General features: G+C 49.7%; 1 protein-coding gene across 1 annotated transcript in view; it reads right to left on the bottom strand.

The window, feature by feature from the left end:
- Positions 1-1,611: 1,611 nt before the first annotated feature.
- Bpifb2 (BPI fold containing family B member 2) overlaps positions 1,612-14,453 on the bottom strand; it is an 18,647-nt gene continuing 5,805 nt past the window's right edge. The window contains exons 6-16 of the mRNA XM_021154912.1: positions 12,966-13,026; positions 12,003-12,063; positions 7,713-7,804; positions 7,321-7,509; positions 7,044-7,097; positions 6,336-6,506; positions 5,752-5,819; positions 5,585-5,630; positions 4,909-4,972; positions 4,505-4,581; positions 1,612-1,896 (exon numbers count right to left, since the gene is read on the bottom strand). Coding sequence (XP_021010571.1) covers positions 1,855-1,896; positions 4,505-4,581; positions 4,909-4,972; positions 5,585-5,630; positions 5,752-5,819; positions 6,336-6,506; positions 7,044-7,097; positions 7,321-7,509; positions 7,713-7,804; positions 12,003-12,063; positions 12,966-13,026 — 925 coding nt within the window. The 3' untranslated portion in view covers positions 1,612-1,854. The remainder of the gene's footprint in view (positions 1,897-4,504; positions 4,582-4,908; positions 4,973-5,584; positions 5,631-5,751; positions 5,820-6,335; positions 6,507-7,043; positions 7,098-7,320; positions 7,510-7,712; positions 7,805-12,002; positions 12,064-12,965; positions 13,027-14,453) is intronic.

Here is a 14,453-nt window from a genome sequence, read left to right as displayed (position 1 = left end):
AATTCAGTGCCAATCTGCACTAAACATTATAGTAAGACCCTGACCTAAAACAACAAAAATACAGGTGTGTGGGTGGCTAGAAGAAATGATGAAAAAGTGAAAGGGTGGAGGGGAAGGATGGGCAGTTGGGTGGATCCTGCATGCTGAGTTTGCAATCTTTCTCCATGGCATTAACTTCCTTAGGGCCTTGGGTTACGTTATGGCTTGAATGTGAACTCTCTAAATGTTCTCTCAACACCCACTGGCTCTTGTGTTTGGACACTTGTCCCTGACTGATGCTGTTTCAAAGGGTATGGAACCTTTGGGTCATGGTCCCTGGGCCACTGGGAGCATGCCTCGAAAGCTATGGCTGTTTGGATTAGCTCTCTGTTCCCTATCAGCAACCACCATGTAAAGAAATGACAGCCCCAGGCTTCTGTCTCATCAGGAGCTGCTCCTGTCACTATGCCTTGCCTGCCAAGATGGGGAAGTTCCCTGAAACTTAAAACAGAATCAAACTCTCTTCCCATAAGTGGCTTTTGTTACATCTTTTCTCACACTGAGGAGAAAAGCTACCAACACAGGTTGTATCTTCGATTTTTGTCTCTCCAACCCCTCAAGCAACCAGCTTAGGGTATAGCCTATTCAGTAAATATAGAATTGATAAATTAATTAATCAAATAGCCCCCACCCCTCAATAAAAGGCATGGTACCCAGGTGAAATCACAAGGAAGGATGTTGAAGCCTGCCCTCTTAGCTCTTCCTCACCTCCCTGAATCCTCTCATCACCAAGATGGAGCTGAGTCCGGTCTCTCCCTGCTGCCCTTTACACTACAGATAACCTTGGAAGAGGTGGATGGATGGGGTAGCACCACCCTGTCCCAAGATTTTGCTGGCTTATGTTGAAAATCCAGGCACCTTCTACTTCCCCTGAGAAAACACACAGAACACGAGCCCTGTGTTCAGCCAGGACGAAATCTGTGGCTTAGAGATTAGCCTATCAGGGGAGAAGATCACGAGGCCTTGGCTTGCAGGTACTCAAGTCCCTTGCTCTGCCTAACTCGTGTGGCAATGAGTCCTCGCCGGGTCTCAGAAGCTCTCCAGTGAACAAGCGTTAGACACGTGCCTGAGAGCAGAGCCCAGAAGCAGGTCTTGCTTCCTAGAACAAAAAGCTTGCTTGTGACAAGAAAGCAGAAGGTGCCTGAAAAGATTGTGAACTTTGCCACCTGAAATTTTGAAAACAGGGATAAAAATGGGCATAGAGGATGCTGGTAAATTGAAGGGAAACAACTGAACATATTTTCAGATGCAAGGGAGATTACAACTGGGGATCTGTCCAGCTCTGGGACTCTGGATGCTTCCGTCCTCGCTGGAATACCTCCAGAAGAGGGTGCAGTGCCGTAATAGTCATATACTACTTATAACCTTGCATTCATCCTTGTCACTATCCAGGGTCCTTGTTCAGAACCAGACCTTCCTAGACAAGGAGGTGAGAAGTGACAGGCATGGAAAGCAGAAATAGGTCCCTGTGGTCCTCCTCGCTGGAGCAGCGTGGGTGGCTCTGAGGACAGCCAAGACTCACAGGCTGTACACAAAGAGCTAGCCTTGGTTACATAGAGTCAGTTGGGAGTTGCAGCTCAAGAGAAGACATTTAATGCTGAGGGAAGCAGGTCTGCACAGCTTACATCAAGTAGCCTCCTCCCCAGGAGGGGGCATAAGAAGAGGAGAGGAAACAAGAGAGGGACGCAGGTGTCCAGCAAAGGGGAAGCAGTCCAAACAGGCCGGCTGACTTGCTGATGATGATTTGATGTGGCTCTGTCCTCAGGCTTGGGGACAAAAGCCTCTTGAGGAACTGGCTCTTGTCATGGTTCTGGCTCAGTGCTGGTAGGCAAGTCCACTGGATACCACAACATAGCCCTGGAAGACCAAAAAGAAAATTACAGGCAAACTCGGAGGTTTATGGGGGACCCCTGACTGTTGATTTTACTACCTAAAATCAACCTGCTTTTAGGTAGTATTCTCATCAGGAGAGGCCATAACCTCACTGGCTCTCAGTCTCTTACTCTGTCACTTCAGTAGCAGCACAAACCTCATAAGGCTATGAAGGAATGCAACGAGAGCTCTCAAGAGTCAGGCCAGCCACCTCCTGTAGCCAAGCAGGAACCCCAGTGGAGCAATAAAGACACCAGCCCACCCACAAGACTTTTGACCCAAAATTTATCCTGTCTACAAGAAATACAGGCTCAGGGGATAGCATTGAAGGAATGGCCAACCAATAACCAGCCCAACTTGAGACCCATCCCATGGGCAACACCAGTCCCTGGCACGATTAATGATACTCTGTTATGCTTGCAAACAGGAGCAAATTGTCCTCTAAGAGACTCCACCCAGCAGCTGACTCAGACACATACTGACACCCACAACCAAACAATGGATAGAGGTTGGAGACTCTTATGGAAGAATAGGAGGAAGGATTGCAGGCTCTGGAGGGGATAGGAACTCTACAGGAAGACCAACAGAGTCAACTAACCGGGACCCTTAGGGCTCTCGGAGTCTGACCCACCAACCAGAGAATATCCATGGGCTAGACCTAGGCCTCCCTGCACATGTGTAGCAGATGTACAGCTGCTACATGGTCGTCATGTGGGTCCCAAACAGGGCCTATCCCAAAAGCTGTTGCCTGTATGTGGGATATGTTCTACTAGCTGGGCTGCCTTGTCTGGCCTCTGTGGGAGAAGAAGCACCTAGCCTAGCAGAGATTTGAAGTGCCAGGGTTGGGGGAGGGGGGGATAGCTAGGGGGGCCCAACTGCTCAGAGGAGAAGGAGAGGGGAGGGGAAAGGAGTGTGGGAGGAGTGACTGGGAAGGGAGCAGTGAGCAGGATGTAAAGTGAATAAGCAAAAAAATAAAATTAAATTAAAAAGAGCCAGGCCAGCATGAGACCAACACATGCTCCACATTCCAGGCTTGGCCGTGCCACTGCCATTTCCTGACTAGGAATCACTGGGCTACTTCTCCCTAACAGAGACGGCACCCCTGCACCTCTCATACTTTCCCCGCTGCACTGCTGAAATGAACACTCCTAAGGGCCGCTCTCCATTCCTACATCGTCACCCTATCCATCCAACCATTCATTTAGCAAACTTCAACTGAGTCTCTACCACACACTAAACCCTACGGTAGACACCAAGGAGTCATTAAAAAACAAATGAGACCCAGCTCTCATCCACAGGAGCTCAAAGTCAAGGGTCAGTGGTCCTGTGTGGCAACCATTAACCTCTTGTGGCTAACAACTTTTTTTTTAATGAGGATAAGGGAGAAGAGGCCTTGGACTAGCCTCAATCTCTCTGGTAGCCAAGGGTGACTTGAATTTCTAATCCTTTTGCCTCCATCTCCCAAGTTCTAGGACTGCAGGCATGTACCACCATAGCCAGCTAAGTATTTGAAAAATTAAAATTCGTGTCTTCACTTGCAGAGTCCCAATGCAACAGGCCCATGTGCCAAGTGACAGTTTTGGACAATGCTGATTCCAGTCGCTACAGAAAATTCCATCGTATTGGGCTGTTGTGGGACGCATTTTGTGATGATACCCATCAACAGTTCTGACCCCTCTGTGGTGAACTGTCCCTCCTTTATCCTTTTTTTTTTCATGTCTAAGTGTATGTGGTGTATGCATTCATTGCATACATTCACATTCACATCTGTGGAGGCTGGGGATAGACATCTGATGTCTTCCTCCTTGCTCTCTGCCTTATTTGTCAGAGCAGGGCTTCTCAATGAGCCTGGAGCTCACATGTGAGTTTAGCCAGCTCACCCTAGAGACCCCCTATCTCTGCTTCCTGGGTGATGGGTTTTCAGATGAACTACCAGACCTGACCAGTGTGAATACTGGGACTCTAGAGTATTCATATTTGCACAGCAAGTCCTTATCTACTGAGCCATCTCCTCAGACCCTGTCTATCCATCTCCATCAGAATATTAAGACCACCATTCTTAAGGAGCTAGGGTAAGCATTCCCCCTGGCCAGACATGGACGGGTACCACTTTGGATCTGGATTCTGTTTCCTTTTCTGTGCTCAGCCTGTTTAGGGAATTTTCTCTGAGTTCCCTGAGTGAGACAGAAAGAGATCATAAGATGTCATGCTGGCTGTGTCAGGACGAATTTTATGCTGGGCCTATGATTCCAGATCCAGGGACAATAATCACAGAAGGTTCAGGAAGTTACCTAGTTCACCCATCCAGCTACAGAGTTGCCTGCCAAGCTGTAAGGAAGCTCTCTACTATTTACCTTAGACACAAGCCCATCTTGGGACATAGGAACAAGAACCATTGAAGACCTAAAACCTCTGGTGTGAGGTGTGATGAGGCACAAAGAGCCCCTCCCAGCAGAGTCTCTCAAGTCCTAACTCCTCCATCTCAATACAGTTAAGGTTTGGTGTGTGATCTTGAAAGATGAGGGGTGAGCTCCCAGAGGGTTGACCCTTCCTCCCCTGTAAAGAGGCTCCCTGGCCACTCAAAGGCCCTTACCTCATGGACCAAGACCTCAGAGTGGACATAATGGAGATTGTGCACCCTGGGGAGGACAACCCCCATGCCCAGGAGAGCTGCAGAGAGACAGAAGTGTCCAAGTTAGTCACAGGAAAAGTTCCACCTGCAGCCAGCCCTTGCTGGCAGCTTGGGAACACTATGGGGTCAAGAGTGGGATACAGAACTATCCTTATCCTATGGAGGGGAGACTGAAGTGGGATCGGGAGCTCTGTGAAGACCATGTATAGGCTACACAAATATGTACCAAGAGGCAAAGGCAGTTGGACCCCAAAGACCACTGCCTTAAACGTTGAGCCTGGAAGGGCTTGGGGACATGGACAGGCACAGAGGGTGTGGACTCAAGGGGGCACCAGAGGGGTCAAGCAGTAGAGAGCAGGACTCACCATTGAGATGATCCAGCAGGGGTTTCTGGAATACGGTGCTTATGAGTGGGAGTACTTGATCCATCTGCAGCCACGGCCAAGGGTTAGGTGGGGGTGGGGGGAGCAGCAATTGAAGACCAAGAAAATGCAGTTAAACATAGAGATGGACACACATCAGGGAAAGGAGGGAGGGTGTACCTCCCACATCAGCTGAGTCCCCAATCAAACCCCCAACTAGATCAGCCTTGGGGATCAAGCAGCCCAGGGAGAGCTCTAGACCTCATATTAGTGTTACCATCAGTAGGGCTGCCCAACAGACTGCCTGATGACAGATGGAAGTTATGATGGCAAACTGACACCTGGTAGCGGACTTGGGTATACTAACTCACATCCCATGGATGCATGGGGACAGAAGAACATGTGCACGGTGGCAGGAACCTGATCATGTGACATGATGAAGGTCTAGCCAGTGCCAACTGTTCCACTGACCAATGAGCTCTGGCTCAGGGCAGAGCTGAGTCAATCCCCTGCCCACAGGCATAGAGACAGGCAAGGAGGTGGGGACAGATGGAGACCAGGTAAGTCCCTGTCCCCAGAATTCCCAGGGAAGTCCAGTTATGGCAGCACTGGGGTATGTGTCATTCTTGGGCTTCCACATCCATTCCCAAGGCCTCAGGCAGCCCAGTGTTCCACTCACATCAACAGAGCCCACATTGGAGGTGGCCACAGAGAGCTGGAATCCCCTGGAAGAAAAGCAGGGTCAGGCTCAGGGAGGGTCAAGTCAGGGAGGGCCAGCTTCCTCTGAGGCTCTCCTCACTAAGTCTGAGAGCATGCTGAGACTGCTGGGTCAGAAGGCCCACTCACCCCAGCAGAGATGTGCTCCCCCGAAGCTTCGCCTTGGACACAGAGAGCTGAAGGTCCAGGTTCACCATCTGTACATTGTCGTGAGGAGAGCAAAAGAGAAGGAACGTCATGGAGCCGCCCACCCCTCCCCCTCTGGGGCAAATCATGTGTTTATGGAGTTCACTGAGACCTGCACTTTACAAGCAACATCAGTGTAAAGATAACATGTGGGGGACCTTCCCTGGGATCCTTCCAGAAGTAACGAGAGACGGGAGCTTTCCAAAAAGTGGAGGCTGACACAAAGGCAGAGGGTGATGGGGACCTTCTTACACAGGCTGGCCCAGGAAGGCTGCTCTGAGCAAGGCTTCAACACTTAAGCTAAGAACTGAAAACGAAGCAGCAGCAACCAGGTCAAAAGCAAAGGGAGAGAGGTCCCCGGGCAGAGGGTTCCTCATGTGCCAAGGTCCTGGGGCAGAATGTCTTGGCAAGTTCAGGAGATAGATGTGGATAAAACAAAGCAAACGAAGAGAGCTCAGAAGCCTGTGAGGTTGAGGTCTCAAGAAGCTACACCCTAACCCGACCAGCCCCACCTAGCCGTCACTCACCACATCCAGGGAGAAAAGGAACTGCAAGGCTAAGTTCGAGGGTGCAGCAAAGACCTCCACAAAGGGCTGCAGCTGGAGAGTGGAGTTGCTGGTGTGGAGAGTGACCACGGGTGTGGCACCCAGCTGCACCTTGAGTACCAGTGGCACAGGCTCAGGGAACAGGTGAGCCACCTGGGATATCAAAGGGGCAGAGGGTAGCATGGGTTCCTGCTTCTCAGTCTTCCATGTTGGCCGTGAAGAAGCTATCACCCTCTAGCCGCAACGAAGCTCGGAGGTGACTCCAGCCCAGGCCTGGGCCAGACTTAAGCTTCTCAGAGGAGATGCCTAAGCTGCCGCTTGGTTTGATTTCAAGGCAAGAGCTTGCTATACACCCAGGCTGGCTTTGAGCCAGTGATCTTCCCGATCCCAGGTTCTGCCATTACAGGTGTGTGCCACTGACTCTGAGCTAGATCTTACAGGCAGGGAGGGAACAGGAAAAGAGAACTGGCTCAGTAGACTATAGGCAGACGCAGAGAGGACGGAGTCTAGCTGACTGAGATGGGCAGAGGAGAGAGGGTTAAATGGCAGGTGCTGACACCACCACCACTACCACCACTACCTCCTCCTCCCCACCGCTCAAGCATCATAGGCTCAGGGTAGGTGGAGCCCATGAAATCCCCACTCCTATTGCTGAGGCTCTGGTCTACAAGGAGCAGAAACATCACCTACCTCAGGGACGAGCTGGCCCAGCACAGAGGTGTTCAGAGGATTGTTCTTCGAATTCTGAAATCAGGCCACATCATGGCAGGGTTTGAGGCAGTTTCACAGTCAAGGCCACCTCTTGGCCTCATGGGTAGGGTTCCTCACCCATGAGTTCCTTCCAACAGCCATCCTGTAGCCCCCACTCTTACTGCCCACTCCCCATGATTCTACATCTACAGCATGACCCCAGAATAGGCTACAGGGCGCCCTTCTACAAGACCAGGGTGGCAGACCCAGCCCTTACCAGCTGCCCTGTGATTTCCAGGTTGAGAGAGCCAGCCTTCTGAAGCATCAGGAGGGCACAGTCAAACAGGTGCTGGGAGAGCCCCACAGTTGCCATGGCTCCTGCATCACCCAAAGGCCATGGCAACACAAAGGGGTGAGCACCATGCATAGGCAGGAGAATGGGCTTGCCAAGAAGGGAGAGAATGGCCTGGATAGAGGCAGGAGCATACATGCAGGACATCAGGAACCAAGGGCCTGTAACAGACCCAGGGCTCCAGGGCACCTGCCTGACAGTAAAGGCTACAGTCCCACCTGGAGTACCAGCCACCTTCCTCCCTTCACCCTCTACCTTCCTGGGACCCTCCTAGGACACCAACGATGCCAGCAGCAGGCTGACCAGGAGATACTTACTCCGATATCTAGGGATATATAGTCACTGGTGATGGTGGGCATGTTGGTTATGGAGTAGCGGATCTGGGACTCAGGGCCCACAGGACTGAGGCCTTCATGAAAACAAAAAAGCATTGAGCACCAGTCCCTCACTAAGCCAGCAAGTTACTGACAACTTTTCCACCTATTGATTGGTTCACACAATTCTAACAGGTATGTTTGCTAACGTTCCAAATGAGTGAAAGACCGCTGAGCCCGAAATACAGAGGGCAAAGGCTCAATCCAGGCAGGAGTAACATCGAATGGGGGCAAGAAGGGGACACAGGAAAAAAGGAGAGTTCAGCCAGACAAGTAGCTTCCATGGCCTCTTTTTCCATCAACACAGAGCTCACCAAAGTTACTACACACACACACACACACACGTGCACACACAGTTTGGCCAGCTCATTCTTGCCCCAGACTACATACACAAGTCAGTCTGCTCCTGAAACTTAGGTCTCTTCATATAATCACATGTCTCCTTTCAGGAACTAAAATGTCAGAGCAAGGAATTACAGATCTAACTTCATACAGAGCTTCAGGGATGCAGAGAGCAGGAGCTTGGGGTGTAAGTGTCCTCTCAGGTCAGAGTCTTCTGCCTGGGAAACTTGCAAAGGTCGGCAGCACAAGCCCAGAGATGGCTTCAGGCACGGCAGGCCAGAGGTCCTCTAACTGAGAGCCTAGGTCAAGCCAGAGAGCCACCCTCAAAGCCCTGGAGGGCCCAGGGGTTTTTCATCATTTTATTTTTTATATGTATAAATGGCTTTGCCTGCTCGTATGTCGGTGTGCCTCGAGCCTGTGGAGGCCAGAAAAAGATGTTGTGTTTAATTCCCTAGAATGGAAGTAACAGTTGTACATGTGTGTTCCGTGTGGGCACTGGGAATCAAACCTAGGTCCTCTAGATCTGTCAGTCCTCCTAACTGCTGAGCTAGCCCACTAGCCCAGAGGCCCAAGTTTTCAGGGATATAGTTATGTGTATGGATATGCATATATATTTTAATATCTATTCATATATATGTATATGCCCATTATAAAATATCAATTATGGGTATGTATTATGTGCTTTGTATAGTTTTGTTATACTTAGGCATGTGATAAGATATTTAATATTTATTTTATATGAAAATATATATGTACTAAAGCATACAAAGACATATTGATAAATATGTAAGTATATATCTCCATTCAGCTTCTTGTCTCACCTAGATTTAATTTTATTTTCTCTAATATTTTGAAGTTTTTTATTGTGATAGCAACATAGTATGGTTCCCTTCCTTGTCTATAAGTGGGTCTCACAGTTTGGAGGCAAAGTGGAAGGAGCAACAAGAAGGGATTTGGAGACTAGTAGACTGTCCTGTAATTGTCAACACTCAAAGAACTGGACACCACAAAGATCAAATTACCACAGTTTTTAAAAAATGAATAGAATATTAAAGTCATATTGATATTTACAAAATGGAAAAATATAGCCCAGGAGCCCAGGTGTGCTTCTTTTTCAATATTTTCTTACACTACAGTAAAAGACATCTTTGTTACACAGCCTTCTAGAAACACGTGACTGACTAGCTGATACACCCCTCTGAGCTGTGCTTTGTTTTTTGTTGTTGTGGTGGTGGTGGTTGCTGTTGTTTCTGGTTGGTTGGGTTTGGTTTGGTTTGGTTTGGTTTGGTTTGGTTTGGTTTGGTTTTTGGTTTTTGGTTTTTGGTTTTTGGTTTTTGGTTTTTGGTTTTTGGTTTTTTAAGACAGTTTCTTTGTGCAGCCCTGGCTGTCCTGGAACTAGCTCTGTAGACCAGGCTGGCCTTGAACTCACAGAGATCCATCTGCCTCATCTCCCGAACCCTAGGATTAAAGGCATGCACCTCCACCTCCAAGCTAAGCTGTGCTTTTTAATAGAATGTATATATTTGAGGTGATGGATATATTAATGAGCTTGCTTTAACTACTCCATATTACATCTACAAATTAGGGCATCACTGTATATACTGTAAACGCATATAATCCCACATCACCAATTTACAATACACATCTTTTCAATACAATAAAGAACTCACAGCTTCTCCCACTGTTCACTCCAGGTATGCAAGCCTCACTTCGTCATCCTCCAGGGCTGGCCCCTTAGAACCCCTTTGTTAGATGTTTTTAACTCACCAAAGACAAAGGCAAGAGCTGGTCTTTAGAATAAACACAAACACAGGGCAGCCTGCTGAAGAAGAGGAAGAGCACACCCTTGCCTATTAAGCCTGTCAGACCCCAGGCCCTGAACACAAGCTGCTTCATAAGGCCAACACGTGTGAGCACTGGGAACTCTCAGCCCTAATTTCTGGGTGGAACGGTGTGGCTCGCAGAGATGAGTGACTTCCCTAAGGTCTCGCAGCATGGGAACCGTGTGACTAAGTTCCAATGTGTGCCCTTTAAGTCCAGTCCAGTTGCCTCAGCTTCTTGCCGCCTCCCATTTAAGGCAATGTGGAGGTTAGGTGGAAAGGAGAAGTCAAGGAGATAAGATGACTTGAAAGTGGGCAGAGTAATGGATGGATGTGTGAGAAGGGAACAGCAGCCTGGACTCGTCACCTCAGAGGACATAGTTCTAAGCCATGCTTTCCTATCATAACCCGGGCAGATGACAGCAGAGCCTATCTATCTACTAAAGAACCTGTTGCAGGTACAGTTAGGTCCTGCCCTGTGTCCCTGGACTCTGGATCCTCTGACCATCCCCAACCTTCACACTGTCCCTGCTTGTATCAACTGAGCATCCTTGCGGCAGCTCAGACTGACAAAGTGAGTCACTGTGTCATGGGAAGGACACCAGAGTCAGGGAAAAGCTGGTGGGCCTCAAACAGATGAAGCTCTGAAATAGCTAATGAGGAAGGTGATAATGCCCTTGGCAAGCCTTGGCTGCATGGGTTCTATGAAGGAAAAGATTGTACAGGGTTTGAAGCAAATAAGAGGTCCCTGGGTCCGCATGTGATGCTTTCTGCTACTAGGCCTCAATTACTGGTGCCTGTGCTTAGGAAGATGGTACAGTCCTGCTCTCTAACCTTCAGATCCTACCACAGCTTGTCTAGGAAGCCATACAGATACTTCCCAATGTCCTCAAACAGTAGCACAGGTCAGTGTGAGCACAGTGAGGAACACTGGGATGGATCTGTGACTGTTGGAGTTTGTGGATAAACACTCGGCTCTTTGCACACCAAGGCATTTCCATCCAGTTTCAAAAAGTATCCCAGTGAGAGACTGGCCCGGCTTTCACACAGTTCAGCTCATCAGTAGCAACAACAGCTTCTCCTTCTCCTTCTCCTTCTTCTTCTTTCCTCTTCCTCTTCTTCTTTCTCCTCCTCCTCCTTCTTCTCCTTCATCCTTCCTTCTTTCTTCTCCTTCTCCTTCTTCTTCTTTCCTCTTCCTCTTCCTCTTCTTCTTTCTCCTCCTCCTCCTTCTTCTCCTTCATCCTTCCTTCTTTCTCCTCCTTTTCCTTGTTCTTCCTCTTTCTTTTCCCTTCCTCCTCCCCATCTCCTTCTTTCATTGTCAAGGCTCAGAACTCAGAACTAACAATCATACAGTCCCCACGGGGATGGGCACGTATGTGTCTTTTTAAAGAGATCTGTAGACCAAGCATCCAAGTATCCAAGTAAAAGGCATACATCCTCATACCTACACCCCACATCGTGATAGCCAAGGCAAGCCTTAGGCCCAAAACTCCAGTACACACCAGAGAGAGGCGGGGGGGGGGGGGGGGGGGGGAGAGAGAGAGAATCTGGGGGGGGGGGGCACACACACACAGAGAGAGAACAGAGAGAGAGAGAGAGAGAGAGAGAGAACACACAGAGAGAGAGAGAGAGAGAGGCTTGTCACCTCACCAGCCATTCTGCAATGGTGCAGGAAGGTTCCCCCCCCCAACTCTGAGGACCTGTCCCCAAAAACACTGAGGCTCTGACAGTGGAAACGGCTCTAGATCCTGATAGTCAACGGGGCTTAGTTTCTCCAACAGTAACGCTCATTGATTAGCTGTTTGGTTTTATTTTATTTTTGGCACTTGGTAGATTCTAGAATCACAGAGTTGGTTCTGGCATGTGGAGGTTGCCAAATTCTGTGAACAGCCATGTGTTTTTGGAGAGTCCTTACCATGGGCCTCCTTTCTCTTAGATTAATTGAAAAGAGAGCACTACTTAGAATCAGAAGCCAGCAATGAAGACAACACCATCTCCAGGCACAGGGAGGCATCTTTGAAGGTTCTTAGGGCCCAATGGCCCAACCCCTTCCCTGGGCTCCAGGTCTTACCGATTAAAGTGCCCAAGTGAACATTGAGATCCTGGACCAGGCCATAGACATGCAAGCACAGCTGTGGCAAAAGAAAAGAAGCTGTGGTGAGGGTCATTTAGAGGTGTGGGTGAGGAACAGCAGGGCTGCAGGTCCTTGTCATCGCCCCTCAGAGGCCTCCCAGGCTGCAGGACCAAGCCTGGGGTCCCTTCCTTTTCCTCCTTGAAGTGACTGGCTTTCCACCCCTCTTAGGGTGCTGAGGAAGTGAGAGAAGCTGCCGACAGCTGGAGAGGAGCAGGCCAGGGTGCTCATAGCCTGTGAATACTGCCATTACCTCTGGGGTGGAAATGGCACACACTAGGTAGATATGACTTCTGCTGCTGCCCCTTATGGTTGGGCTGAGGGAGGCTAGGGAAGAAGAGTCTACTCTGGCAGTGGGGCTCAGGGCTCAGGAATCGTCTCTCACCAAGTTAGCTGCATGCGATGATCAGACCTACAATTTCAACCATGGCAACAGACTAGGCTCTGCAGTTCCCACTTCTAAATTCCTCTCACACATCAGTACTCTCACCCAGGGCTGGCCTGTCCATTACACATCCTGAGGGGAGGGAGCTGAGGTCACCGTCACATACTTGGATACATGCATGTACGAGCATGCACACGTGTACACTTACATGCATTGGAGCACATGCACACAGATGCACATCAAGATACAATGCCCACCGGGCAGTGGTGGTGCACGCCTTTAATCCCAGCACTTGGGAGGCAGAGGCAGGTGGATTTCTGAGTTCAAGGCCAGCCTGGTCTACAAAGTGAGTTCCAGGACAGCCAGGGCTATACAGAGAAACCCTGTCACAAAACAACAACAACAACAAAACAAAAAAAAACAAAAAAAAAAATACAATGCCCCTCCCCCAGGGCCTGAAGCCCCACCGCTCATGCCTTAGGCCTTCCAAGCTAAGCCATGTACCAGAAGCCCCTTACCTTGTTGTTTAGATCAGCTTTGATGTGCTCCTGCACCCGGTCGAGCAGTTCCTGGGAAGTACTGTGGAAGTGACACAGAAAGTGTCTGAGTTCCCTGGGCATGTATCTTGGCTGAACCATACAGACAACTGGGGCAGAAGTCTCTGTCCTCAGTCAGCAGTCCAGAGATGCCCATCTGAGATCATGCCATGCTCCAGGCAGTGTTAGAACAGTGGTTCCCTCTCCCACAGCAAAGGAGCATGAGTCTCAGAGAATGGAATCCTTCCTCTCAAGGGTTGGAAGCAGCCAAAACAGTGATAACTGAGGCCAGGCTCGGGGGAGACAGAAGACAGAGATTGGACCCTGAAAAAGCTCTTTGTGGCCATGTCCTCAGCCAGCTGGCTCCCGGGCTGCTCAGGTGGGTAGGAGTAGAGAACAGAGCTGGGGTCCCAGGTCTCCTTGTCGCTTTGGCTTCAGTGCCTGGGATGCTTTGAAGAGCACCTGCTTAGCATTGGACCTCAGTTTCCCCTCTAAACAAAGCACAGGTATATGCTGGTGTTTCTCAACAATGGCCCAGAGGAACCCGTGGCTCTTTTGGTTTGCTCTCAACCACAGCCTCTTCACTCTTAGAGGAAAAGCTATCTCTGTGTGTTTATATGACCTGGTTCCCTTCTGCAGCCAGGAGGGACTCAGCATGGGTGGGATTCTGTGCATTCGCTGCTCTCTGGGGAAAAGGTCAAGCTTTGTGGGACTGATGCAGCTCTTTCAGGGCTTCCCAGTGCTTGAACACCATAGAGTGGGAGACGCTAAGGAAAGAGCAGGAATGGTGGTGGGTGGGAAGAGGGATCCAAGCAATGGGATGGTGAGTCCATCTGCCTTGAATCACCTGTACTTTGAACCTCCACTTACTTCCTGTTGCATGGGACCCTAGCACACCCCTGGTCAGACAATGTGGAGCTCATGGAGATGACTTCTGTGAAGGTCCGAGAGTGGCATCCACAAAACAGCTGGAGGTGGGAGCTGCTGTTAGCCTAAGATGCTGACTTGATCAGCCACCTGCCACAGAGAGCTTGGCTGGTCCTACCCCACCTCCCAAGCCTGTACTTTCCACCTCTGCAGGGAGGTGTGGCCTGTAAGGGCCCCAACAGCCAGGCCGAGTGGTTTCATATCATCCCAAAGACAAGTGGAGACTGCCTAGTGTGCACTGGTAGCTGATACAGGGAAGTGACCAAGATGTAGGCATCAGGCAAGCCCCTGGTCCTCTCTGAGTTTCACTGGGCTAAATCATGAAACAGGTATGATGACAGAATCTCCTTGGTCCTTTGTTGTCATTGGATAAAGGGTTGAGTAAGAAACACAAGTAACAGCCGGGCGTGGTGGCGCACGCCTTTAATCCCAGCACTCGGGAGACAGAGGCAGGCGGATTTCTGAGTTCGAGGCCAGCCTGGTCTACAAAGTGAGTTCCAGGACAGCCAAGGCTACACAGAGAAACCCTGTCTCGAAAAAACC

The sequence above is a fragment of the Mus caroli genome, chromosome 2 (genome assembly GCF_900094665.2).
Source record: "Mus caroli chromosome 2, CAROLI_EIJ_v1.1, whole genome shotgun sequence".
Lineage (NCBI taxonomy): Eukaryota > Metazoa > Chordata > Mammalia > Rodentia > Muridae > Mus > Mus caroli.
This window is presented reverse-complemented; position numbering and strand designations above follow the sequence as displayed.